This window comes from Lacerta agilis, chromosome 5 (genome assembly GCF_009819535.1).
Source record: "Lacerta agilis isolate rLacAgi1 chromosome 5, rLacAgi1.pri, whole genome shotgun sequence".
NCBI lineage: Eukaryota > Metazoa > Chordata > Lepidosauria > Squamata > Lacertidae > Lacerta > Lacerta agilis.
Window position 1 is genome coordinate 81489919 of NC_046316.1, and position 24827 is coordinate 81514745.

The 24827-nt window shown below is 43.3% G+C and overlaps 1 protein-coding gene across 8 annotated transcripts in view; it reads right to left on the reverse strand.

Annotated features, from left to right (window-relative positions):
- TNIK (TRAF2 and NCK interacting kinase) overlaps positions 1–24827 on the reverse strand; it is a 272940-nt gene that overhangs the window by 15706 nt on the left and 232407 nt on the right. For 6 of the 8 annotated variants that reach the window (XR_004426687.1, XM_033150660.1, XM_033150657.1 and 3 more), the window contains 7 exons: positions 20971–21077; positions 17710–17873; positions 17304–17401; positions 12860–12862; positions 9095–9279; positions 6252–6378; positions 1884–2048 (listed from right to left, as the gene is read on the reverse strand). Coding sequence is in view for 7 of the 8 variants with exons in the window: in XM_033150660.1 (XP_033006551.1) it covers positions 1884–2048; positions 6252–6378; positions 9095–9279; positions 12860–12862; positions 17304–17401; positions 17710–17873; positions 20971–21077 (849 nt within the window). In the remaining variant the exon portion in view is untranslated. The remainder of the gene's footprint in view (positions 1–1883; positions 2049–6251; positions 6379–9094; positions 9280–12859; positions 12863–17303; positions 17402–17709; positions 17874–20970; positions 21078–24827) is intronic. The other 2 variants (XM_033150659.1, XM_033150656.1) reach the window with 1 other exon arrangement.

The following is a 24827-nucleotide window of genomic DNA, read 5'->3' on the forward strand; positions in this document are numbered from 1 at the left end:
GAAGAAAAGGATTGCATTAATGAGTTCACGAGTGAACGTTTAGCGGAATATTTAGACCTCCTGAGGTTTTATTAAGAGATAGATGTGGTGATGCAATGCCTCAATGGCCATCTCACAATCTGTAAACAGGCCTGCATAAATTACATGCAGATTTACTTTGCTTCTTTAAGCTACGGGGAAGGGCAATTCAAGGAGTTACGTAGGTAAAGCTCACTGAGTTTGACTTTGGGCTTCCGGGAGATTTAATAGGCATTGCCAACCCTCTTTTTAGAATATATGTGCAACCATGTCTTCCCCTTTGTTAAGGGCTAGAAACCTGCTCTTTGAAAAATAAAACAAAAGTTGAGATGTTCATGAAAATAATAATAATAATAATAATAATAATAATAATAATAATAATAATAATATTTATTATTTGTACCCCGCCCATCTGGCTGGATTTCCCCAGCCACTCTGGGCGGCTTCCAACAAAAATCAAATACAAAAATATCAAACATTAAAAACTTCCCTAAAAAGGGCTGCCTTCAGGTTTTTTCTGAATGTCAGGTAGTTGTTTATTTCCCTGACCTGTGATGGGAGGGCGTTCCACAGGGCGGGCGCCACTACCGAGAAGGCCCTCTGCTCTCCTGTGGTTCTGCTACAACCCTGTGTGGCTTTAACAAATTGAGGGGAATCACACTAATTCAGGATGCCTTCCAGATACTGATTTTCTCCAATTATTATTCTGCTTAATGCCAGCATACCAGACACCTGTCGACATGGATAGAAGTCAGTCCAAACATACTAGCATGGCCAGCATTGGAGAAGAAGAGCAGATTGTGCAAAAACAACAGCAACCTAGGAATCTGCCTCATACCGAATAAGACCTTTGGTCCATCTAGCTCAGCAATGGAACCAGGGGTTCCCAAACTTGGGTCTCCAGCTGTTTTTGGACTACAATTCCCATCATTCAAGGCCACTGGTCCTGGTAGCTAGAGGTGATGGCAGTTGTAGTCCAAAAACAGCTGGAGTCGGAAGTTTGAGAAACCCTGGTCTACACTGACTGGTTTGGGTTCTCCCAGATTTCAGACTGGGGGCATTCCCAGCTTTACCTGGAGATGCCACAAACTGAACCTGAACCTTCCGCATGCCAAGCAGTTGCTCTACTGCTGAGACATGGTCCTGTTAGGATTCTTGCTCTGTGTTTGCAGTCATGAGATTGTTGTCTATCACATGACGGCATATGTTTTCATTCCACAGTGTGGGAAGTGACAAGAGACAGGATGTTTTGGTAATACCGTGTTCCGTGAAGTGGGACTATTGTCCTTTGTTCTTTCTCTCTTTGCTGTCTGATGAGAAAGAGGAAGGAGCTGAGTCAGAATGCTCCAAGTGTATTATATGTAAATAAAGTAGATTAACCAAAATGCTGAGCTATTGGTTCTGTTACGCAAACTGCTAATACTCTGCAGGATCCCTAAATGTGCTGATACCTCTTGGTATCAGTCGCTGTGGTGTTTGGGCTGGAGAAAGCTTTTGACGCTCCCGACTGACTAGGAGGGAGAGAACATGCCAGTCGGGCATGTGTCTCTGCCAGGGTCCTACACATGAGCAGGACGATCCTAACAGGTCCCTCCCCAATAACAGGTGCCTTTTGTATGAAAGCTACTTCCTGTTTCACTTCTGGCATTTGCAGCTAAGGAAAGCTTTTACCCAGAAATGCCCTTACTTCTTTGCTACCATTTTAAACAGCTGATGGATTAAAAGCAGAAATTCAACATCATGCATATAATCCTAAGCACAGAATGATAGCCAAGAAGCGGGGAGAAGATCCAAGTATGTTTCTGCAAAGCAAAGGTGGAGAAAGGGAGCAGGTCCTGAGCCGAGAGGACCCTGGTGCTACCTACTTCTGCCACTGAGTCCATCTCCTGACCATGGGTGGAGGCTCGGCCCAGACCCTCAGTTGGTGTGCTGGCAGGTGAGTGGCTCTGTTGCACCAAATCTGGAAGATTGACATGGCCGGCAAAGCCATTGCTGGCTGTGTGGCCAGAGCGCTTTTTGTCCCCAGAAGTCTGCAGAGACACAAGTTATAAAGAAGAGAAGAGAGTGAGAGAGAGAGAAACCCCAAGAGTAACATATTAACTCATGTAGCCAAGCAAGCACAGACACAAGCCCTTGACTTGGCTGTCCTCTTGACCCACGGACTCAGCAAGCAGCTACGTATCTCCACTGAAGAAATTTAGAGGGAATGAAACACAGAGCACATTTGGAAGAAGAGGGCATCCTTGTTCATCAACAGAAGAATGGTTATTAATAGTTAAGACTACAAGGCTAAACAGCACACCTGAGCCCCTTCCGTACTATTTATACCACAGGCGAATGCTATCAAAAGCGGGACAGAATGCAGATATTATATCGCTTTTATATTTGAGCCAGATGCTTTGCAGCACCCGCCTGTAGAAGTGCACAACATCTTAAGTCTTTCATGAAGTTCTCACTTAAATGTTGTTTGCATTATCACAGATTTAACAGTTTCTAGGTATTTTAAAGACCCACAAACTAAACGGTGCGGAGATGATGGGATGACCTGCAACCTCTACACAAGTTGTTGTGCATGTAGTTGCTCTATCTGTACAATCACAGCAGCTTGAAAAAGGGCCATGCCGTATGTGGACTAACCACATGTTGCCACATGCAGAGCTTTCCACGTGATCTTCACTTACAGCCCTAAACTACATGCTCCCACAGGCAACTGAAAGGGGGACTGCTGTATACCTGAACTGGGCCACAGACCTTTTAAAGGAAAAGCTGGTCTAAGCCTTGCTTGTGAAGAACGCCTTCCTGTTTCTGTAAAACGGTGCTTTACAGAATCATGGTAGAAGTACTGAATCTGGTATGTCGGGAGGCATGAGTGCAAGAGCACATGGCCTGTTCCTCAGATCATTAAGACAGGATCATTAATATGTGCAAACCAGCCCAATGGCTGAATGTGCATTGTTAGCATGCTCTTGGCTACAGGGACAGGGCCAATTAGAAGCTGGGTTTCCATCTACCACACTGAAAACATGTTTAATTATTGAGAAAGCATTACATCACTTAGCATTATTTTAATAACTGCCATGGTGTTACGGGACCTTTGGTGGTTTCCATATTGTCCTGTATCTAGGTTATGCCTAAGCAGGTTGCCTGAGTCTCCCCACTGACACCTACTTTGAAGTAGAAACACAGACGCTACCTTTCGGCATGGCCATCGGGGGACAGATATGTGGCATGTGCCCACTTTGCAAGCCCCACTTTGCAGTATTCTGACGTCATGAGAGCCAGGAGGCACTTTTCCACCTTGTGCCCTTTTCAAATGGGCTACTGTAAGTTTATGTGACTCAAGGCAGCAGCGAACAGCCTCGGCTTTTCCCCCTGCACGACTTAACAGATCTTTTTGTCCTGACAGGCACGCAAAGCTCGCATTAGCATCAGCGAGAGCTATGTGTCTCCACGGAGAACAGAAAATCTTCCATCTGCAACTTGGGAAATGCTTTATAATCCAGCAAAAAAACAACCAACCTCACTTTGTTCCCTCTTCTGGTCTCTGCCTTTGCAGGCAGCTGACAAAACAGACTGACTTGTCTCCATTGCTAAAGTCACCGCGGATGCTTCTTTTGCTGAATTACAAGCCTGGCAGAAATTGTCAGCAACCTGCTGTTTATGTCTAATGTGTCACCTATTAAGGGCAGGCCCAAGCAGGGTAATGTACCTGAAAGAGATTACCCCAGGCTCCACAAGCAGCATCTGCACAATTCTTGACACTCTCAACTTAATCAGGTGGCAAAGAATGATTTATATTCCAAAACTGCAAACACCTTGCATGGCACTCATCACAGCTTGTTTCTTAAGGTCTATCAGGTTTAAGGTCACTTTCAGACTATTTCACAAACAAGGAGTGCATTAATTAGGCATGAATCCACTTTTCCACACTCCAAACAATGGCTTAGGGTCATGTCCAGTGCAGTACTAAATCAGGCGTCCGTCAGCTCAAGGATTTCTGCTACCGCAACAGGACTTTCTCCCCCTCTCCTCCTCCTGTGCACATCCTAAATCTGTTCTAGGGTGTCTGCTCTGGAGCAGGTTTGGGGAGGGTGCAGGGTGCTCACAGGGGAGGAGATGGGGTGGAATCTTGTTGCGCTAGCAGTAATTGAGTTACTGGAATACCACCCTCACATCCTAAGCAGGCTTTTGCTGGCAAGAGTATCCCAAACAGAGTTCTGCTAATAGAATCATAGAGTTGCAGTGTTGAAAGGGACCCCGAGGAACCTCTAGCCCAACCCCCTGCAATGCAGGATGGGATGTTCCAGTAACTGGATGAGGCAGAAGCAACTTCCAACAACTCCTTGTGTCCTTGGAAAATCTGCTCTGAAGGGTTGGGACGCGATACAAAATATGTGCCTGGTTGAAAGAAAAGCACAGGGAGGGAAGCTGCAGGAAGGAGGAGGGCTCAATTTCCTTCCTCCAAGCAGCCTATTTATTCCTTAAAACAGGACCTCCCCGTCCCTTTCCCTACAGAACTATAGCAGATTCTCCTTTAAACACATGGATCTGCTGCTGTCACAAATACCTTGGCCCTGTGTCTATGACTGTGGCTAAAGAGACATTTACACTTCAGGGAGAAAAACCAGCCACAGTTGTTTGAGTATCCTAGACAGGGTTCTGTCCCACCCCATCAAGTTCATGGGATCTGCCATTAATCTCCCAGCCTTTTAGGTCCTTTCTTTCCTCCCCTTCTTGACCTCTGCAGGTCATGTGGCCTGACTGCTGTAGTGCTTCAGCCTCTGAACATCTCCTTAGCCTATTTTATAGAATGTATTATGCATTTCCTGGTCAGCTGTAATTGGTTGGGGAGCAATATTAGCCATTACAGTGGTACTTCTGGTTACATACTTAATTCGTTCCGGAGGTCCGTTCTTAACCTGAAACTGTTCTTAACCTGAAGCACCACTTTAGCTAATGGGACCTCCCGCTGCCGCTGCGCCGCCAGAGCACGATTTCTGTTCTTATCCTGAAGCAAAGTTCTTAACCTGAAGCGTTATTTCTGGGTTAGTGGAGTATGTAACCTGAAGCATATATAACCTGAAGCGTATGTAACCCGAGGTACCACTGTATTACCTAAGCTCAGTGGGATCACGCCATGATAGCAATGGAACCCACTGTGGAAGAATCACAGCTAGCTGGCTTTGAAACTACCAACCCCTGCACCCAGACAGCAACAATGGCTGGCTTCAACAACAATGGACCGTTTTCTCAGGGTGCGAAATGTGGCCATTTGGTTTTATGGACAACATCAGGATGGGGAAGGTAGTCTTTCAGTACTATGGACAGCACCTACTGGACCTCAAGGTGATATGTCAGAAGCTCTTCCTTGTGTCTTTCTGAATTACCTATCCTTCCCAAACACTTTATTTTTAGTGAATTTTCTTCTTCTTTTGTTTTCTTACAGCATGCCTTATACAATCTAACCTCCTGTCATTCATAGCAAGGTTATTCACCTCACTCTGCAATGTGGCATTGCTATCAATGGCCAACACTGGTAAAGAACAGGAGCCATGCTGTGCTACCTATTCAGGAGGAGGCTGAATAGGAAAGTTTATTTGCTCCTGGCAGTTTTAGGATTTGGGTTGTGACTCTCAGCAAAATATTATGGGTTTGGCTCCCCACTGCCTTGCCCCATAACCACTAGATATTTCACTGTAATTCATCCATGCTGCATAGGTGCAAATGTTTCTCAAAATAAAACAAAAGTCCCATTTGTTGGCCTCTGGACTGACTTTATAAGAGTCTTTCTTTTCTCCCCTGAATACAAGCCATGACATCACAATTAGGGTGTTCAGATAAAGAGCTACAATTAAACTAAAGTAATTGGAAATCTTCAGCAGATGGCTGAAGGGGCAATTATGGAAGTGAATGGGCTAGGTTTCAAACTCACTTCTACTGGTGTAAATCTTTGTGTAAATCCTTTGGTTTGGGAGTTTTTTCTTGCTTTAAGCCAGGATGGAAGAATATCAGAATCCAGACACAACCTGGCTGCGTCCTACAGTATTCATTGCTGTTTGCAGTTTGGAGAAACATCTTTTGTTTAGATGTTGTAATTATGTTAATCAGCTGCTAACAGGCATCATTTAATCAATCACTTTGTGCTTAGAATACACAGAGCAACGATTATTCATAGCTTATAAAGACAAAATCTCTCAAAGATGTTTCACAGAAAATAGTTGCCACCCACTTACCTCCCTTATCATTAAAGTCCCTTCTCTGGAAATGCTGCTAAACGTATCTGTATGGGGCGGTTCTAGAACGTGGCTTGACACCATTCCTAGGTTGTAGGCCTCATTGTTTCCCGGCATTCCTGTTGGGCTACAAAATATAAACAGTGGGTATTTGCAAAACTTAAATAAGAACACACACACACACACACACACACACACACACACACACACACACACCAGTTTTGGTGCAGTGTTGGTCCAGACTACACGAACCAAATGCCAACAGTAATTTTTTTTAATCTTAAGGCAATCATGAATGCCAACATATATGAAAATCCAGAACAAGTTATAGGTTCCTTTATCAGAGGCAAGGTTTTTTCAGTAATTCATACTCTGAGGCAGCAATTAAAGATGATTACTGAAAATGGCAAGGCAAAACAGTTCCCCCCATTTTCTCCTTATAAATGGAGAAGGAAACACAGACAAGACTAACCTGCATGTGGCCCCTGCACCTTCATGGCATGCACTTGATATTGCCAAGCGGGAAGGGGCAAATGCAGAACCTCACAATGTCACCCTACAAGTTTCCTTTACCAAACATTATGGGAAATGGAGGGAGGACACTGGATGGTCGCTGGTTTTGATGGCATCCCTCTGATTTGTATCACATCTGGTGCCAACCTAAAGGCTAGAGCACATGTGATGATTGTGATAACAGAGAGATGCTGCCAAAACCTACTGCCCTGTGTTGAAGCAATGCCTGCTTGGCTTGTACCATTTTCAAGGATTCACTGTGTCATTTACCCCATTGTGCTGTGGATTTCCTCCTGCAGACCACCAGTAGCTAGAAATATGGGGCAGGGGTTGGGAGACTCAGAGGATGTGCAAGAGTCACAAGCAGATAGTACCTGACACAAGGAGGTAGTTTTCCTCATGGCAACTAAACTTGTCCAGGTTACAAGCTACTAAACCTGGGCATTTTTGTTTCTGATGGCCACCCAGGACAATAAGAGTAAGTCTCTCAGCAGTACCTGAAGACATCAAATTATAGAGATGAGACTGAGTCCTTCTAGGACCACAGCTTCAGTGCACACAAACCAGGGCGCAACATGAAATTACAACATGGCATATTTTAAACCACATTAAGCTCAACAGACACAAAATATCTGCCCAAACATTAACCATATACATATGGATAGCCAACAAAAATAAGGAGCAGCTGCTTATTTATGCCTGAAGGCAGAGACTGACCTAGATAATATAGAAATATAGATCAGAGAATGTTCTAATAAAAGTCCAGATATGCAGCTGTTAGCACCATTAAGTTTGTCAGTCTTTAAAATACTGAGAAACTGTTAAATCTGTGATAATGCAAAGAACATTTAAATGAGAACTTCATGAAAGACTAAGGTGTTGTCTGCAAAGTGATGCCACTGTATTTTTATGAGAACTTCAGAAAATCTCAGAGTTTCCTAGCTCTCAGGGCTCTTTCACACATGGAGCTTCTGTCTTATTTGTACACTGCCATATGTGAAGAAGATAAACTGAGTCCTAGACCTTTGTCTGCTTCTAAGTAATGAGTGAGGGATCCTATAGGTGGTGGCTCCTATATGTGTGGGGGGCAGGTGTTGGACAAAACAATGTTGGCACCAGCTGAACCTTGGGGGAAACGACACTCCACAGCTGAAGAGCCGCCACCAAGAAGTTTCCATCCTGAGCTAAAACACCAGGCTCCCCTGAGAGATCTTAAAGCCTGGGGAGGACAATGCTGAGAGGCACTCCTTCAGATAATTGAATTTTGTTGTCCAGGTATTTGTATCTAAGCATCAACACCTTAAATGTGGCTTCAGAGCATATAGGCAGCCAGTGTAAACTCTTCAGAAATAGTGTTATATGGCTCCAAGCAGCTGAACAAGTAAACACTCTGGCCATTGCATTTTGTATCAGCTGCAGCCTCCAAATCATCAAGGGCAGCCCCACACAGAGCTTATTGCACTAATCCAACTCCAGAACCCAGAGTCTGTAGAGCCTAGGCTGGTGTTTCCCCAACCTTGGGTCTCCAGATATCTTTGGACTACAACTCCCACCATCCCTAGTTAGCAAGACCAGTGGTCAGGGATGATGGGAACTGTAGAACAAAAACAGCTGGAGACCCAAGGTTGGGATACACTGGCCTAGATTACTGTAGCCAGGCTGACACTGTACAGGAATGCCTGTAGCTCACAAACCAGCGAAAGCTGGAAAATAGGTACCTGTGTTACTGATGCCACTTGGGTCACCAGTGACAAAGCTGGATCTAGTAGTCTCTTCAAGCTACACACTTGGTTCTTTGGGGGAGTACAACACAATCCAGAACCAGCCTCCTCTCTGTTCCCAGACACAAGAACCACTACCCTACAGCACCTTTTGTGACTCTATCGCTGTATGGACTCAGACTGTATTATCCTTCGACTGGAGTGAGCTGCTGGCAAGCAAGGATGGCTGGGGACTGTATCCAGCTGCTTCCCCAAGCACAAAAAAGCTGCAATCACAGTTAAGTACCACACATCATCTGCCAAAAATAGCATCCTCGCATCAAGGCTTCCTCTTCTTCCCAGCAATGCCCAGGATCAAGTCTCCTAATGTTGTGAGGTCATTACATTATACATTTCCCTTGCCCCTCATCCAACTGATATGCAGCAGGAACAGGAAATCGCACATGACAGTGCGATGGCATGGGGTGAGTGATCCTACACATTATGGGGAGGGACCTGACCTGGGGGGCGGCTCCTGTCAAACATGCACAGTGTGTCGTTCCGCCCACCCGCAGCTCCAAATAAACAGTGTTAATTATAATGGTGTTATCTTCACAAAATGTGCCTTACATAAGCCTTGGAATATCACTGACAGGCACGGTCCCATCTTGCGTTTCACTCTCGCCATCTTCCTCTTCCTCTTCGCTGCTTTCAGACTCCTCGCTGGAGGAGGAATAGTCTGTAACTTTCTTCAAAGGCCGGTTGGTTTCTTCAATACGCAGCTCCCTCAGTTCTTTCGCTAAGGCCGTCAGATCCTATATGGGAAGGGGAACGAGGGAAACTTGAGGTGAGTTTCGTCAACAACATATTGGGCTGCGGAAAAGCTGCGCACATCTGACTGAAAGCTATAACTACACAGAGCACAAGCAACCAAAAAAACACTAATTCTATTATAATAGTCTTACAAACATAGACCAATGTAAGACAACATAGCATGTAGCCTTTGTGAAAACAAAGGCTGGCTCTTGCTTGTTTCAACAGCAAACCTGCTGGCTTTATTTGACCACATGGGCATGTGTACATATCTGTTTGTAGGCTTCTACGTACAGACACAGCACAGTTACATTTGTTGAAAACAAATGGAGTTCAGTCACGATCATAGTAAACTGGAAAACATGATCACCTTTGGAAGCCATTTATTGTCATGTACCTTATTCCTCCCCAAGGCCTGCCATTCAGCACAAGTCATGTGAACAGGAGCTTCACATTTTGTGTTTCCAGCTCATGATGCCCGACAGGGGAAGGGAAAACCATATGATGGCCTTGATTCACACAGAACGCTGCACTAACCGATACTTTTTTTTGGGGGGGGGGAGTGTACCTGTGTGAAATTTTGCCATTGGTCTGGCAAACTGTTTATTGCTGCTGCAGAATGGAGGACCCAAACCAATGGACTGTAATAAAGAGGACTTCAACTAATCTTTAGGAAGAACTTCTTGGTGGTACAAGTTGTGATGGCCTTGGAAGGGGGTGGGATTTCCTTCATTAGGGTGTAAGCTGGGCTACTGCAGTAGTGGATTTCCTTCATCTGTGGAGGATTGGACTAGACAACTCTTTGAGATTCCTTTCAACTCTTGGGTTCTAATAAACCAGGTGATACCAAAGAGAGGAGGAACTGGTGACAATGGCAGTGAAGAGTTGACGTTCCACTGGGGAAAGAGAGCTCACTAAGTATATATTTTTATAAATTGGCATCATATCTATGCTGTATTTTTCAAACAAGTGGTTTCCTCCAAAGAATCCTGGGAACTGCAGTTTACCCCCCACAGAGCTAATTCCCATCACCCTTAAACTACAGTTCCCAGGATACTTTGGGAGAAGGCCTTTTAAAGGTTTGTTGTGGATGTGACTAAGATTGTAAGAAAATTTTAGAGTTAACAATGGGGGGAAAGTAAATACACAAGGCCTCCACACCTGCTGTTTGCCTATAGCAAAGTACTTTGAGTTATTGCTGACAGAGATTTAGAGACAGGTCAAATAAGATTGATGTATAACGTGACTTATGCACAGGACTTGAGTGTAACAATGCCACCAAAGACCTCCTCAGCTCCAGGAAATAGAGAGCATGGATGAACTCGGTAAGACCCGCACAAATTGACACATACACACAGTAGCCACAGTAAATGTGGAAATACCACATTTGGAAAGTTACGGATGGTGGGAGGGGAACAACCAGGAAACTTAAAAAAACAAACACAAAGAGCTTTCAGTTTACTATGACACTGACAAAACCTTCAACAATATTATCTCAAGACAAAGGGCACTGCAAGCACCATATAGAAGAAAGAAACTTCTTGTAATCTTACATGCTTTTATAGCAATGCAGGGGGAAGCAGTAGGGGCAAAAAATAAAAAGCATGAGAGCTCCAATTAGAATGGGTTAGAAGAGTTTATTGCATTAGGCATGCACATGATGAACAAAGCAACTGCAGTCATTAGTCTTACCATTTCTCCCTATATTAGTGACCGAGGGAGCCATCAGTACATTTGGTCAGAGATACAAGGGTTAGGGAGAAAGAAACTCATTGAAAAAAAGGCTATTTCCACATTTATTTATTTTTGCTGTTTTTGGTCTTATGGCCATATTCTCTGTGCCATATGTCCCAATTTTACCACTGATTAGAGAGAAATAAGCCCTGAAATATGCAGTACATGCCTTCCTTCCTTTCTTTATCTATTTTTGAAAGCATTGCTTTCATAAGAAGTGAAGCTGAAGCAAGACTAACTTACCTTTCCTCTGCTCTTTCCAGGCACGGCCTGCACTTTAAACCTCTGTGTCCAAGTGCCGCCACCCCCCCAGCTCCAGAGCTTTCCTTGTGAAAACCCGCTCTTTAAAGCTCAATCAGAGCAAACAGCAATGCACGGAAAACCTGAATTGATGTTTTCTCTGACTGAACACTAAAGAGTGGGTTTAAAATGTGGACGTGTGCCTGGAAAGAGTGGGGCAAAATATTAGTGTGGATGAGCCCTAAAATATCCCGTTCCAATGCAGCCGCAACTGGCTTTACTCAGGACTCAATGGCCACTTTGTAAATGACAGGGACAGAGCAACATCTTTGTCTCTATTTGCATAATGTCAAAGTTGATGGCATCTTTCAATTTATTTCAGGGTGCATGGTAAAAGCTATGGAACATACTTTAATCATGTGGACCTAACACACGGCCAGAAACTTAACATGTAGGAAACTTTATGAGTTACTAAAGGAAGGTTAAGATAACCTAAAGTTCAATACAGCAGAATCAGCCCCAGGCTTGTTACAGGGAACAATCCTTACGAATTTTACGGCATCTCCTTGAAAGCAAAGAATCTCAAAGAATGCCAAGATGCATTCTTAATCTGAAACCCATACCAATTAAAATCACTTTGTGCAGACGAATCAACTAAAGTTTCAATTGATGCATTTACTTATTAAAGCTTGTAGCCCTAAGTCAATATTCCACAGGAAGAGGTGTACTTTGCAGGCAATGGAAAGCCTGGGTAGACGGTCAAACTTAAAGCAACAGTGATATTAAAGGGAAAAGCAGGTCAATATATTTTTAATTCTGCACAGATTAAATCAAACATGTTATCATCATTACAGTCATTCTAAAGTGGTGCTTAATTAAGGTCTATCGGCAGTATAATCTCATCACAGCTGATAAACCATTTTACACATTTCTTTAAAAGCATGTTTATTTTGTTCTGCAGAACAAGACCATGGGCTTATCCACACTTACCTTCTGCCCCGTTCTTTCCGGCACAGGTCTGAGCTTTGAAACTACATGACCGAGCATGCCCACCCCCCGCCCCCATAGCTTTCCTTGCAAAATCCTGCTCTTTAGCACTCAGTTGGAGCAAACAATTTTTGGAGCAAACAATTCAGGTTTTCTATGGATTGCTGTTTGCTCTGATTGAGCTCTAAAGAGTCAGTTTTCACAAGAAAAACTTGGAGCAAAAAGAAAAAGGGTCTTAGACATGGAGTTTTAAAGCATGGAAAGAGTGGAGAAAAGGTAAATGTGGATAAGCCCCATGATTTACTGTGTCAGTGCAGAGATATGGCACATGTCTTACTTACAAAGGAATCCCCTACATTGTTAGCTTGGTGCCTAAACAATTAAATCTGAAGCACAGGAAGCATGTCTTGCAGAAGAGGAGGCAGTATATTGCACAGAGTTTTTATACAATCATCTTCCCGGTGCCAGCCACCTTGACACTCAAGTATGCTGTAAGAAGGAACAGGGATTTTCAAGGGCAAGGGTACGGGAGAAAGAGAGAATCAACACGGCTGGCACACGGCTTCCAAGGTTTGGGATCTGCGCAATCAGGGAGAAAAACCTCTTTGGTTGATTGGAAACATGCTTAAGTCAGATGGTGTAATTTCAAGGGAGAATTTCCATGAGTCACTACTCTTGTAATCGAAATAGGTGCATGAACTAGATTAAAGGTAAAGGTAAGGTAAAGGACCCCTGGACAGTTAAGTCCAGTCGTATTTGACTATGGGGTGTGGCGCTCATCTCTGATTTCAGGCCAAGGGAGCCGGTGTTTGTCCGCTGACAGCTTTTCCAGGTCATGTGGCCAGCATGACTAAACCACTTCTGGTGCAACAGGACACTGTGATGAGTGCCAGAGCGCACAGAAACACAATTTAGCGGTACCTATTTATTTACTCTTTAAGAAGTCCTTTAAATTGCTGTGGATTATGCATAGCATCTCAGAATAATGCATGCCTGGCTAACACCTAGTTGAAATCATGTATCTCTTTCAGAATCTGTCTCTGTAGCATCCCCAAAATCCTGCTTCTGAGCTGCTCCAGGTATCTACCACAACAGAAGCCAGGAACATGGGAAAATGGGAGAAAACAACTGACAAGCAATGAGGGGTTCTTCATGGGGGAGAGTTTGTGATGCTGAGAGGTGCCTGTTGAATCAGAAACTCTGAGACTGTTCTGGGTCTTTCCCTTTTCTAAAGAATGAAGATGCATCGTGGGACAATTTCCACACCTAGCAATTGCAACAAGAGAAATGGCCTTCACACTATTTGTATGTTGAGGATGTGAGGCCTGATGTTCAACGAACCCTACCAAGTTAACAGTATTGTAATGCTGTACTGTATGCTTACATGTCATCTTCAACCAAACATGAGTGACATGAATGAGGCTGAATCAGTGTCACTGTAGACATTAGCATATTATTCAAGTTGGCTTTTTTTGTATCCGAGCAACAAGAATGTCAGTGAAATGTTTCCGTCAGGCTCCCTCAGTTGTTGCATTGCCATTCTAAACTATTAATATTTTTTATCAAGAGAAATTATTTATTATTTGTTGTGACAAATGGGGAATAAGATATTTACTACTAAAAAACTATTGGGAAAAGACTGTGAATGAACAAACAATCCCTGATCTAATCCAAACACTGCTGACTGACAGTTGTTCAAAGACTGTAATCACAGATAAGTGTCTAATAGATTTTGCTTCTACACTCCAAATGAAAAATTTAGAGTCCCCCCCCCCCCCAATTCCATTTTTAAGAGTAGAAAATGTGGGATTTTAAGAGCTTGTTTCCACTGCCAACGAACTCTGTGATTAAAACCTGGCCAAATAGAAGCAAATATTTTCATTACTGCCAGATCAATTTCTTTGGTTTTAATTGTTTTCAGTTTTTTGTTCCTAAGATGAAAAGAAGGCCTAATTAAGATTCAGGCAGCAAGAACACATTTATAATATACAGTTCAATAATTAGTGACTCATTCATTTCAGCTGGATCATTTCCAATTACCTAAAGCAGTGCATTGTGCCTCTTTTAAAACATTTATCTCAACACCCCTAACTTCAAAACTAAGACTGTGGAAAATGGGCTTAGGTGTTTTCAAGCTATTAAGGTTCAGCTATAGAAAGAATGGCTTCGCTACAATTGCTCACAAATGATGAGAGAGAGAGAGAGAGAGAGAGACTCAAAGTGAAAAATGCCTAATTTCATCGGCTTCTGGACTTCCAGAGGTACATGAAAATAACTAGAATTATCTACAGCAGTGTTTTTCAACCACTGTTCCGCGGCACACTAGTGTGCCGCGAGATGTTGCCTGGTGTGCCGTGGGAAAAATTCCAGCCAAAATATCAGCTTTGTGTTCAGCCAAACAGGCCCTGATTGCGCACTGAATAAAGTATTTTATAATTTTTCATATTTCTGTTTACTTACTATTTCATAATAAAGTAATTATAAAATACTTTCTTTGTGTTTATTTGATTCCTATTCAAGAGAATTACTTTATATATAGTCAATATAGGCACAGAGTTAATTTTTTTAACATTTTCTAATGGTGGTGTGCCTCGTGATTTTTTTCATGAAACAAGTGTGCCTTTGCCCAAAAAAGGTTGAAAAACACTGATCTACAGTGTAAGCCAGGGCTTTCCAACCCAATGCCCCCAGGTGCAATGGTGTTTGGGGTGAAAGGCTTTTCACTGGTGCTCCTGGGCAGGTGCCCCAGATCCTGAATTTTCTTTATCTATTGTGAAGGAAGTCTCTAGCCCTCCTAGAAAGAAGGTTATGGGGCTAAAAAGCCAGGTACCTTCTAAGCGATTTCTGTGAAATGAGAGTGAGTGTGGTCACGTGGTATATTTTTCCTGGTACTGAGGAATGCTCCTTCCTGGTATTAGACAGCAACAACATCAGTGTGTAAAATCCATATTGTGTGATTTTCAAAATTAGGAACACCAGAACATAGGTGACTTTCCAAGGACAGACGGCAGTAGTTCTCCTCATTTCAGCATACGCTGCTAGGATGGACCTGAATGTGAGTAGATGTTTTTAAGCGGCACCTGTTCCTTGAGAGTGTGTGTGTGTGTTTGTGCACACACCACATGACTTGAAACTTCCTTTTAGAACTACAATGCTTGGTACTAATGGATGAAACCAAAGTTGGGTAAATTGCCAGAGTTCATTATAGTTCATTACCATTAAGAATCTGGCACAGAATAACATGTTAATAAAACTAACTAATGGTTACAGTCATGAAGAATTATTTCAAATTTATATGAAAACTACTCACCCTGCATTGTTGAATCAAAATTTGTGGGAGCACACATACAGTATTTGCAATCCCAAGGGGAAAGCAAGTGAGGGGGAGGGGGAACCCAGAGCAGGAAAAGTGCATCTCTTCCACGGCTCCATCCTCCATTTTCAAAAGGGGCTGCCATAGTGGTGTCACACACCTCGGTATGTAACACTGAGTAACTTGGGCTGTGCCAGGGTCCAATATTTTATAAAATTTAGCTGTACCAACTTAAAATGTTGAGATTGCATCCTGAACATCCGGGGCACAGATCCCCTTTTCTTTGATTGCACACATGAATTGTGGTTTGCACAGATGCAGAGTTACTTTTCTGGTGAGAAAATAGGATTTTATGAGCCAAACCCAAAGTAAAATAAAAGTTTTACACCTAGGCTACACCCCACCCTTCTTTTTCCTGAGCAGCTTTCTATTTCTATATAAAATCTTTCATCTGGAATCATGATTGCAGTATCACCTTTTTGAATGTCAGCAACCAAGAAAATATGGTTTGATGTTAAGCTCTAACTAGTCACCCCTGCAAAGGCATGACCAACTAAGAAAAGATATCACTAACCTCATCTATTGCTTTCTTATAGCTCTGGGAGTAAGGGAAGATTAATCAGCATCAGAGGAAACAGATCAGGACAGGAAAATGCCAGAGGAAAGGCAAGCAGGTTAGAAATAAAATCAAAATTGTTAGCTCAGTGCTGTGAAGTGTGAAAGGGAAAAAACACACATCAACAAAACAGCAGATACACGTTCATAAGAGGCTAAATGGAAATTCCTCCCATGCCCTCTGCCAGTATAGAAATACAAATAGTCGAACACAAAACTAAACCAGGGGCAAGCAATCTGGATGGGTTTGCTGTGTGCTTTTGTGAAGTTTGCAACAATTGTAACTAGACACTACCAAGCTAGGGCCTGCATTCTCAGGGCATGTGAGGCAGCTAGGTGGACTTTGAAGGAAGACTTCCTTGGGACACTTCCCTTTGCCTGTCACTGATCAGAAATTGGGATACTGATTTAACTAGAGAATGTCTTGCCTGGCTGATGTGGACAAATGGCCTGGGATTTCCTGCCATTATGTGTTTCTGCCCCTTCTGCACCTGAAATAACCCCATCGCTATCTTGCCTAAAGTTTGGACCCTTGAAGGTGAACAACCCTCTGCTGCTCCACACCATTCCTCGAGAATACATCTTTTTATCTTGCCCTCTCTGAGGTGGGCAGCATAATTTTGCACAGGTGAGCCCAGTAATAACCTGTCTGGATTTATGGCTGGCTTTCCTTCTTTAAAACCAATGACCTCTTAACAGCATCATGCACCTTCCTTGGTCTTCTAAATACTAAATCAGCCTGGCTCTTGACAAACACAGGAACCATTAACATGTGCTTGCAGACTGCACCATGTCTTCTCTATAAGATTAACCTTGAGACTAAAACGTCATTCACATGTATTAACTCCACTAAGAAGTATGACTTCATACAAATAGCCCCAGCCACTGACATGCACCATGTTTTCAGTTGTTCCTATGCTGAAGGTCTTTACTGAACTGGAGAAAACTCAAACCACCCTTTCTCTAAATGGCCCTGTCTTCTAGTCTCTTCTTACACTCAAAACTGAACTGGGGTCAGTGGGGAGATGAGCAGCGGTATTTGACTCTTTTTTGACTTGTTCTCGAAAGATTGTGGCCTGAAGGAAAAACTCCACTTCCACTGGCAAAAGTCTATCACAAAACACATTTAAAACTCACAGCAGGTCGGCTTGGTCGCGTCATGTCCTTGCTGTCTTCCTGTTTTATCTTAGCTGGCTCGTGAGGAAGGATGGGCGAAACTTCGGGCTTGGCATTTCCTGGGCAAAGAGCAAAGCAGGCACAAATCGGATCAGGATCCACTGAAAAGCTCTCTCGGGAGGAACTGAACCTGCACCATGCAAATCACAAGACTTTCAAAGCAGCTCCATGCCAGTGCTAGGAACAGATATGTTCACAGTTGAGACGGAAGTATGGTTTTGTGTTGTTTTACGATGCTTGTTTCGTTTCACAAGATGCCAGTCCGATGGGCAGAGTGTTGGACTTGGTAGAATGCAAAAGGAAGGAAGGAAGGAAGGAAGGAAGGAAGGAAGGAAGGAAGGAAGGAAGGAAGGAAGACATGTCTTACCTCTGACTCTGTTACGTTCACTAGAACCAGCTTGGGATCCAGGTTGGGAGCCTGCTTGGGAACTGGGCTGTGAGCTGGGGGTGCTTGAGCTGGAAGAGCTGCCACTGCTTGTCCTCTGTAAAGGGTTTTCTATTATAGGCTCTGTTCTTCGTAGGTCAGGGTTACTAGAGAGAAGGAATGGGAAGTGTTTCGTGAAGTGAAGTGAGTAGAAATTTGGTGCCACGGCATCACTTTTGTTTAGGCAAGACTATCCAGACATAGAGAAGCTACATGTGTTTTATTTCTTTTTAGCTAGTGTGGATTTTAATGTTTTTAAAAATAAACTTAATGTCATTATCTAATATTGTTATAAACCACTCTTAGAGCGTTTTGGGTTTTTTTTAACCATCAAGTGGTGTACACACACACACACACACACACGTCCTTCTCTAACTTATACATGGATGTCTCTTTTGTCCCCATTCAGGAATATTTTCATACATTGCTACAAATAACTTTTTTGACCTGGTTTTGTACACAAAATCCTGGGTACTCCTTATGCCAAACCTTGGCTTCTCAGAGGCAGAGGATTGAGAGGGCCTGCACATGACACCGCACGATGTCCTGATGTTGTGCAGGGGGGCTTCTGAACATCAAGGGGACCTGGTACTTAAAAAAAAGATGGGGGGGACAGTGCCTCGTCCCCCAGGAGCTGGCGCCCTTGCTCAGAGGTGATAAGCAAACCTGACACCTTCCTAACTCAAGAGAAAAGCTCCTGCTCAGTTCAGATGTAATGGAGAAATAGAGTTTCCCGCTATGTGAATGAAACATGGCAAAACTCAATCTTCTAGGGTCTTTCTTTCTTCACACCCATAAGGAAGAGATTAGAAGCTTTCTCTTCCTATTTTAAATCACTGCAGTTCCCTGTTGGATCGAAACTTGGATCATGATTTGTCCACTAAATACAGTTTAAACACATCATATAGCACAGGGAAGCTTTTAATCTCCTCTTTGCAGGTGTGAATAAGGAAGAGAAGGGAGGGAACAAGCCTGAGGCATGTTGCAGCTTGCTCATATGGTTAGGAAACTACAGTTTTCTGTTCCATCTGAATCAGGCCTACAAATCTCTGTTGGTTAACCACTATGACTTCTAGCAAGGCATTCTGGGAATTATTGCTTTGTGAAGTTGCTGAGAATATTGCTAAGAAAGCCTTGGAGATTCTTGTTGGGGGGGATGCATGTGTTAAATAAGCATAACAGCAACACAGACACGACCTTCCTGTGACATGCCAGGGAGGATTAGCAAACAGCACATCATAATAAAGCATACATCACTGATAACCATTTGATTTACTTATATTATGGCGCAAACCATTTTGTATGTACACGTCTCCTACAATTACGCACATCGCTTGGGGATAGGGAAGACAGATGGCATAATCCAAAATGACTTTCATTTACAGTACTCAAAACACAACAAAAAATTAAGTAAACCAGGTAGCTGCAGGTTAATTCTTTCATTCCAAAACATTTCTTCTTTAGCAGCTGCAAATATGACAGTGGATGATACCTGCTGGACTCCTATTCCCTGATGTTAGTGGTTTTATATCTTAGCTTATTTCAAGCTGCAGGCAGGCTGATATTCGACACTTCATTTGCCAGCTATACAATAACTCTTGTTCTGGCTCCCTCCTGAAGAGAAACAGTGCTTCTGCACACATTACATTTCATGCCTTGGCTGCTGCACCAAGAGGTAACTGCTGGGTTTATCTTGAGATAGCTGCAAGCCTACAGGCACTTCCAGGTGGATTATTTTACAACTGTCAGAGGCACTGAATTGCAGGAGACAGTGCTGATACTCATTTTGATTTGCTGCTAGTCCAAACGTCCCTATCTAGGCTGGGATAGCTAACTTCTTTTGTCTATGCTATTGTAACATCTAGGTTAGATCACGTTCATTATACATGGGGCGGCCTCTGGTTTAGAAAGTTCAGCTGGTGCAGAATTCAGCGTTTGGGTTGCTCTCTGGGGTAACACAGTTTGTGCATATATCACATATACCGCCAATTCTGGCCTGACTGCACTGGCTGCCAATTAGTTTCTGGGCCCAATTCAAAGTGCTGCTTTTGACCTATAAACCCTTAAACGGCTCAAGAACTCAATACTTCAGGGACCGCCTCTCCCCATATGAACTGCTCCTGACCCACGAACATCATCTTAGGCCCTTCTTCATGTGCCTTCTCTGTGAGAAATCCAGAGGGAGGAAACACGAGAAGGAGCCTTTTCTGCGGTGACTCCACTTTTATGAAATGCTCTTCCTTGGGAGGCTCTCCTGGTGCCTTCCTTACATGTCTTTAGGCACCAGGCAAAAACATTCCTCTTCTCCCAGGCCTTTGGCTAATTAAACAATCAATGGCCTTTTAAACTTTGTGCGAAGAAGAAGAAGAAGAAGAGTTTGGATTTGATATCCCGCTTTTCACTACCCGAAGGAGTCTCAAAGTGGCTAACATTCTCCTTTCCCTTCCTCCCCCACAACAAACACTCTGTGGGGTGAGTGGGGCTGAGAGACTTCAGAGAAGTGTGACTAGCCCAAGGTCACCCAGCAGCTGCATGTGGAGGAGTGGAGACGCGAACCCGGTTCCCCAGATAATGAGTCTACCACTCTTAACCACTACACCACACTGGCTCTCTGTGGGGGCGATTGTGGGCGATTGTTTTTGTTTGATGTTATGGTCTGCATTGTTTGTGTTTTTATATTGTAAACCACCCTGTGATGTTCGGGTGAAGGACAATAATAGAATTGTAAATAGATAGATAGATCAGAATCAGTAGAGGAGACACAGGCCGAACCAGCAACTATAGTATTAATTAAGTCTTTGTGTTAGCTGGTGCCTTGTCCTTGATACATCCTTCAGCCATACCCCCCCCCCCCCGTTTCTACTTCATCATTACAGTTGCTGGGGGAAGGTGCCTACCTCTCAACAACAGTTTGAGATAACTCATTAATTTGAGGTAACAGCACAGAAATGAGAAGACAGTGGAAAGAAAAAGCACCTAAGGGGTGAATGTGGGGACAAGACTATTGTTCCCTTCATTCTCTCTTTGTGTATGGGGGTATGGATAGAAAAGGTGGTACTTATAAATAAAAAATTTTAGACATGCAGATGCCTCCGTTATGCTATATGTAATTCAGTAAACTTGGGAGGGGAGGGGAGATTCCTCTGATTCTATGCTTGTGTTCTGAAGTTGCCGGGGGAGGTTTTGCTTCTTGGTTGGCATTACCTTGCCCTTATCGGCTGTGATCCTAGTCGAGGTCCTAGTGCATTACCATTCCCTGGAGAGTTCTTCCGAGCTAATGCAGGTGAGATGGAAGTAGTTCGCTGAGGCACCTTAAAGATGATAAAAACATAAAGGCTATTGAGGCTGTGCTCTTACAATCAGGCCCACAGTTCACACCAGCAAATTGGGAAAGACCAGAGCTTTGGTAATGTCTGTAAGCATGAAGTGTTGTTGTTGTTTTTTTAAAAAAAATTCTCACCGAAAAATAGAAAATATTTTTTAAATTAAGCAATTACAAACCACAACCAGCACTTTCAAAAGCTTAAATATGGGAGATATTTTAATTGAGTTGAGGACAGTTCATTCTCTGCGGCAGTAAACACTGACTTTCTTTCTGCTGCACGTTGTTACGTTAGCTATTTACACATTAGAAAGGAAGCCTTGATTAGGGATATCTAGACTGGCCTTACCTGCTGCAGAAGTCCAGTGGAACAGCACCCCTTTGTAAAGCTTGTTTGTTGCTGCTTTGCACACACACACACACACACAGCACTACAGCAGCTATGAACAGAGATGTGCACATGGGTGTATCTATACTACAGTACAGGCATTTTGGGGGGAGGGGTTTATTAGGTTATTGCTTTTCGTTTGATTTTAAATGTTGTGGTCTTGTTGTGAACAGCCCCGAGACCACCTCCGGGCAGAGTATAAGTTGAATTAATAAAATAATAATAGTTGTGAACAGCCCCGAGACCACCTAGGGCAGTGTATAAGTTGAATTAATATAATAATAATAATAATAATAATAATAATAATAATAATAATAGTCATCACCCTCCCTAAAGAATAGGAAAAAATAGGAAGGTGTCTTGTACCGAGTCAGACCATTTGTTCATCTAGTTTAGCACTGTCTGCAATGACTGGCAGTGACTCTCCACTACCTGGAGATGCTGGAGAACTATAATTCCCAGGATTCTTTTTTTTGGGGGGGGGGTAGCCACATTGCAACTTATGGCATGCCTCCACCTCCTTTGGCAAAGCACTTGTCCAGAGCATAGCTGTCAACTTTTCCCTTTTTAAAGGGAAATTCCTTTATTCCGAATAGGATTCCTCGCAAGAAAAGGGAAAAGTTGACAGCTATGGTCCAGAGGGAAGGTGGGATTATATTGTGCCTCATGGAGCACAAAATTGTTTTCTTTTGTGTAAGCACGCTGGCCGTTATGTGGGAGCATAACTGAACCCGACAAAAATTCAACACAGCATTCCTCAACCTGTAAGGAGCCATGGTGATGGGTGGGGCAATATTATCGTCTGCCCTTCCACAATTTCTAGCATCTGTCCAAATGAATGAAAGCAGAGATTCTCAGAAATCCAGATCCTGCATGGCAGCCCATATACTAGTATGTTGCTGACCTCTGGGAGTGAAAATAAAATTCAATTCAGGTATGCTCCTAGATAAGTTAAATACCTGATATTGGAGAATAGTCCAGATGATTTCCCAGCCTGTTATGGATCTGGGAAGTTTGTTGTCAAGGACGAATTCAAAAACAGACCAACAGAAGCATAACTCACCTTCTTGGGCTCGCAAGCGCTGCCCCCTACTGGTGCATGTTCAACTATTGGCAACACCTTGAAAACTATTTAATTGTCTTAAGGAAGAACAATCTGAGAGAAACTCTTGTTCTTCTCGCTTTTCTATTCATACATACCATCCACAGTTTTACATGGAAGAAATTGCAATGCCCATTAAATGCTGCCCCACTGCATCAAGGGTCTGCCGTGCTACTTCTTCTGTTTTCCTACACTAGAAAGTTTGGATCAAATTCCTACTTGAGCCACTGAAGGGACATAAACATTGGTTCAACAAAAAATAATTAACGGATTACTTGCTTCAAGTTACAATATTAAAAATGAAGTCACAGTATAGACAGGAGGTAGCTTCATATTGTGTTGGGCCACTGGTTCATTTAGTTCAGAGATTTACCCATGACCTTTTGCATGCAAAGCACCGAGCTTCCTCCTTTTCCACTAAGTCAGGCAGAAAGTGGTGACTTTAGCACTGCCCTTGGGAAAACAAAATTTTGTAGACCCTGGAGTTGACTGTATTAATTGCATACTGTTGCACTGCAACATTTTTTTTTAAATTATACATTCAATTTCTCTCTCTTGAAAACTTCTTATGTATTGTGGCTCAAACAAGAAACGCATCTGAACTGCACTCCATGAGGAATGACGACAGTAGTGTTTTATGGTCAGCCCACCTCTGAGTTCACAGAAATTGCCTCGCCACATGTACCACTGCTTCAAATGCAATCAAACTACTTGATGCAAAGCACTTCTGTATAGGAACAGCCATGTGTTCCAGATTCACACATACAACAACCGCTGCTGAAAAGCTATGACCGCTCTTCAAGCACCAAATGCCTGCGTGAACAAAAATGTTTTCACTATACCAGGCAAGGGAGTTCCCTGGCCAGGGTGACACTATGGAGAAAGTGCTGCTGTGGGTGACTGTCCCCACTGACAGCAGAGTCACCAGCAGGGCCTCCCCTGCCAAGCTTAAGGTCAGATATGTCGGCACAGGGATGGCAAATGCTTTAAGTCCCTGGCCCCCAAGCCATTGATTGATTGATTCATTAATTTCACAAAATTATAAACTACTTCACCATCTGAGACCATCAATGTGTGTGCAACAGAATAAAAATATGGTTAATAAACATAATACAAATTCTAAAAACAATTAAAACCATTTGTACAGATGCACAATTAATATTGCGCAAATGACTAAGTCACATGTAACGGAAAGCCTTCTTAAATATAATTCTGGCTGCCAAGTCATTCCAGAGGGCTGGAGCTGCAACACTAAAAGCCATTTCTAGTACAAGCTAAGAACACCTCTGGGGGATATGGTACTCTCAGCAGTGCAGGGATCTGAGGAGTGCAGGGATATATGGGGCAAATTAGTCCCTTAGGTAACCTGGCTCTACTTTGTTTACTCTAGTGCCAACATCTTGAATTGGGCCTGGTAGCTCACAGATAAATCAATGCTATTTATCTATATACCCTGAGATGCAACATTTACATTTTAATAATTTGGGAAGAATTTTATAATCAACCACAGACAGAAATTCAAATCTACCAACTAAGGCATTATAGGCTGACATCACAAATAACTTTGCTGTCTACAAACTTTTCTTATCATCAGTGCAAATTGTTCCTTTGGTGCATGTCAGGGAACTATCCCCAGCTCAGCGCAGGGTGGTGGAAGGGCTCTCGGGATGTTACAGAGAGCCCCGGCCCCACCTGACCAGCAGCACCTCCTCGTCCAGCGGAGGTAGCTGGCAGCTCCAGGTCTTGAGATCAGAGGCTCTGGGGGTGTTGGAGAGACCCTGCATTCCCCTCGCTCAGTGGGCAAGGAGGGAGACACACCATTTCCGGTGCCCCAAGTGCGCAGAGGGGTGAAACGCAAGGAGGGGAGGCGGAGATTTGGGATACCGAAACTCTTATGTTGGGGTCACAGCCGGAAGGGGCCACTCCCGGATTCTGCGAGTGACTGATACAGACATGAACTTGTAGCTCTGCACTGTAAATAGCATGCACAATAAACCTCTCAAAAGATGGTTTGGAATCTTGCCTGGTTACTCGCGAGCAACCACCCCTGGATTCTGCGAATGACTGATACAGACATGGACTTGCAGCTCTGCACTGTAAATAGCATGCACAATACATCTCTCAGAAGACGGTGTGGAATCTTGCCTGGTTATTCGTGAGCAACCACCCTGCAGACATTACAGTGCATTTACATCTTAGGGAAATTATAGCTGATGTCACCACATCACATGAATTAGCTAGATCTTTTC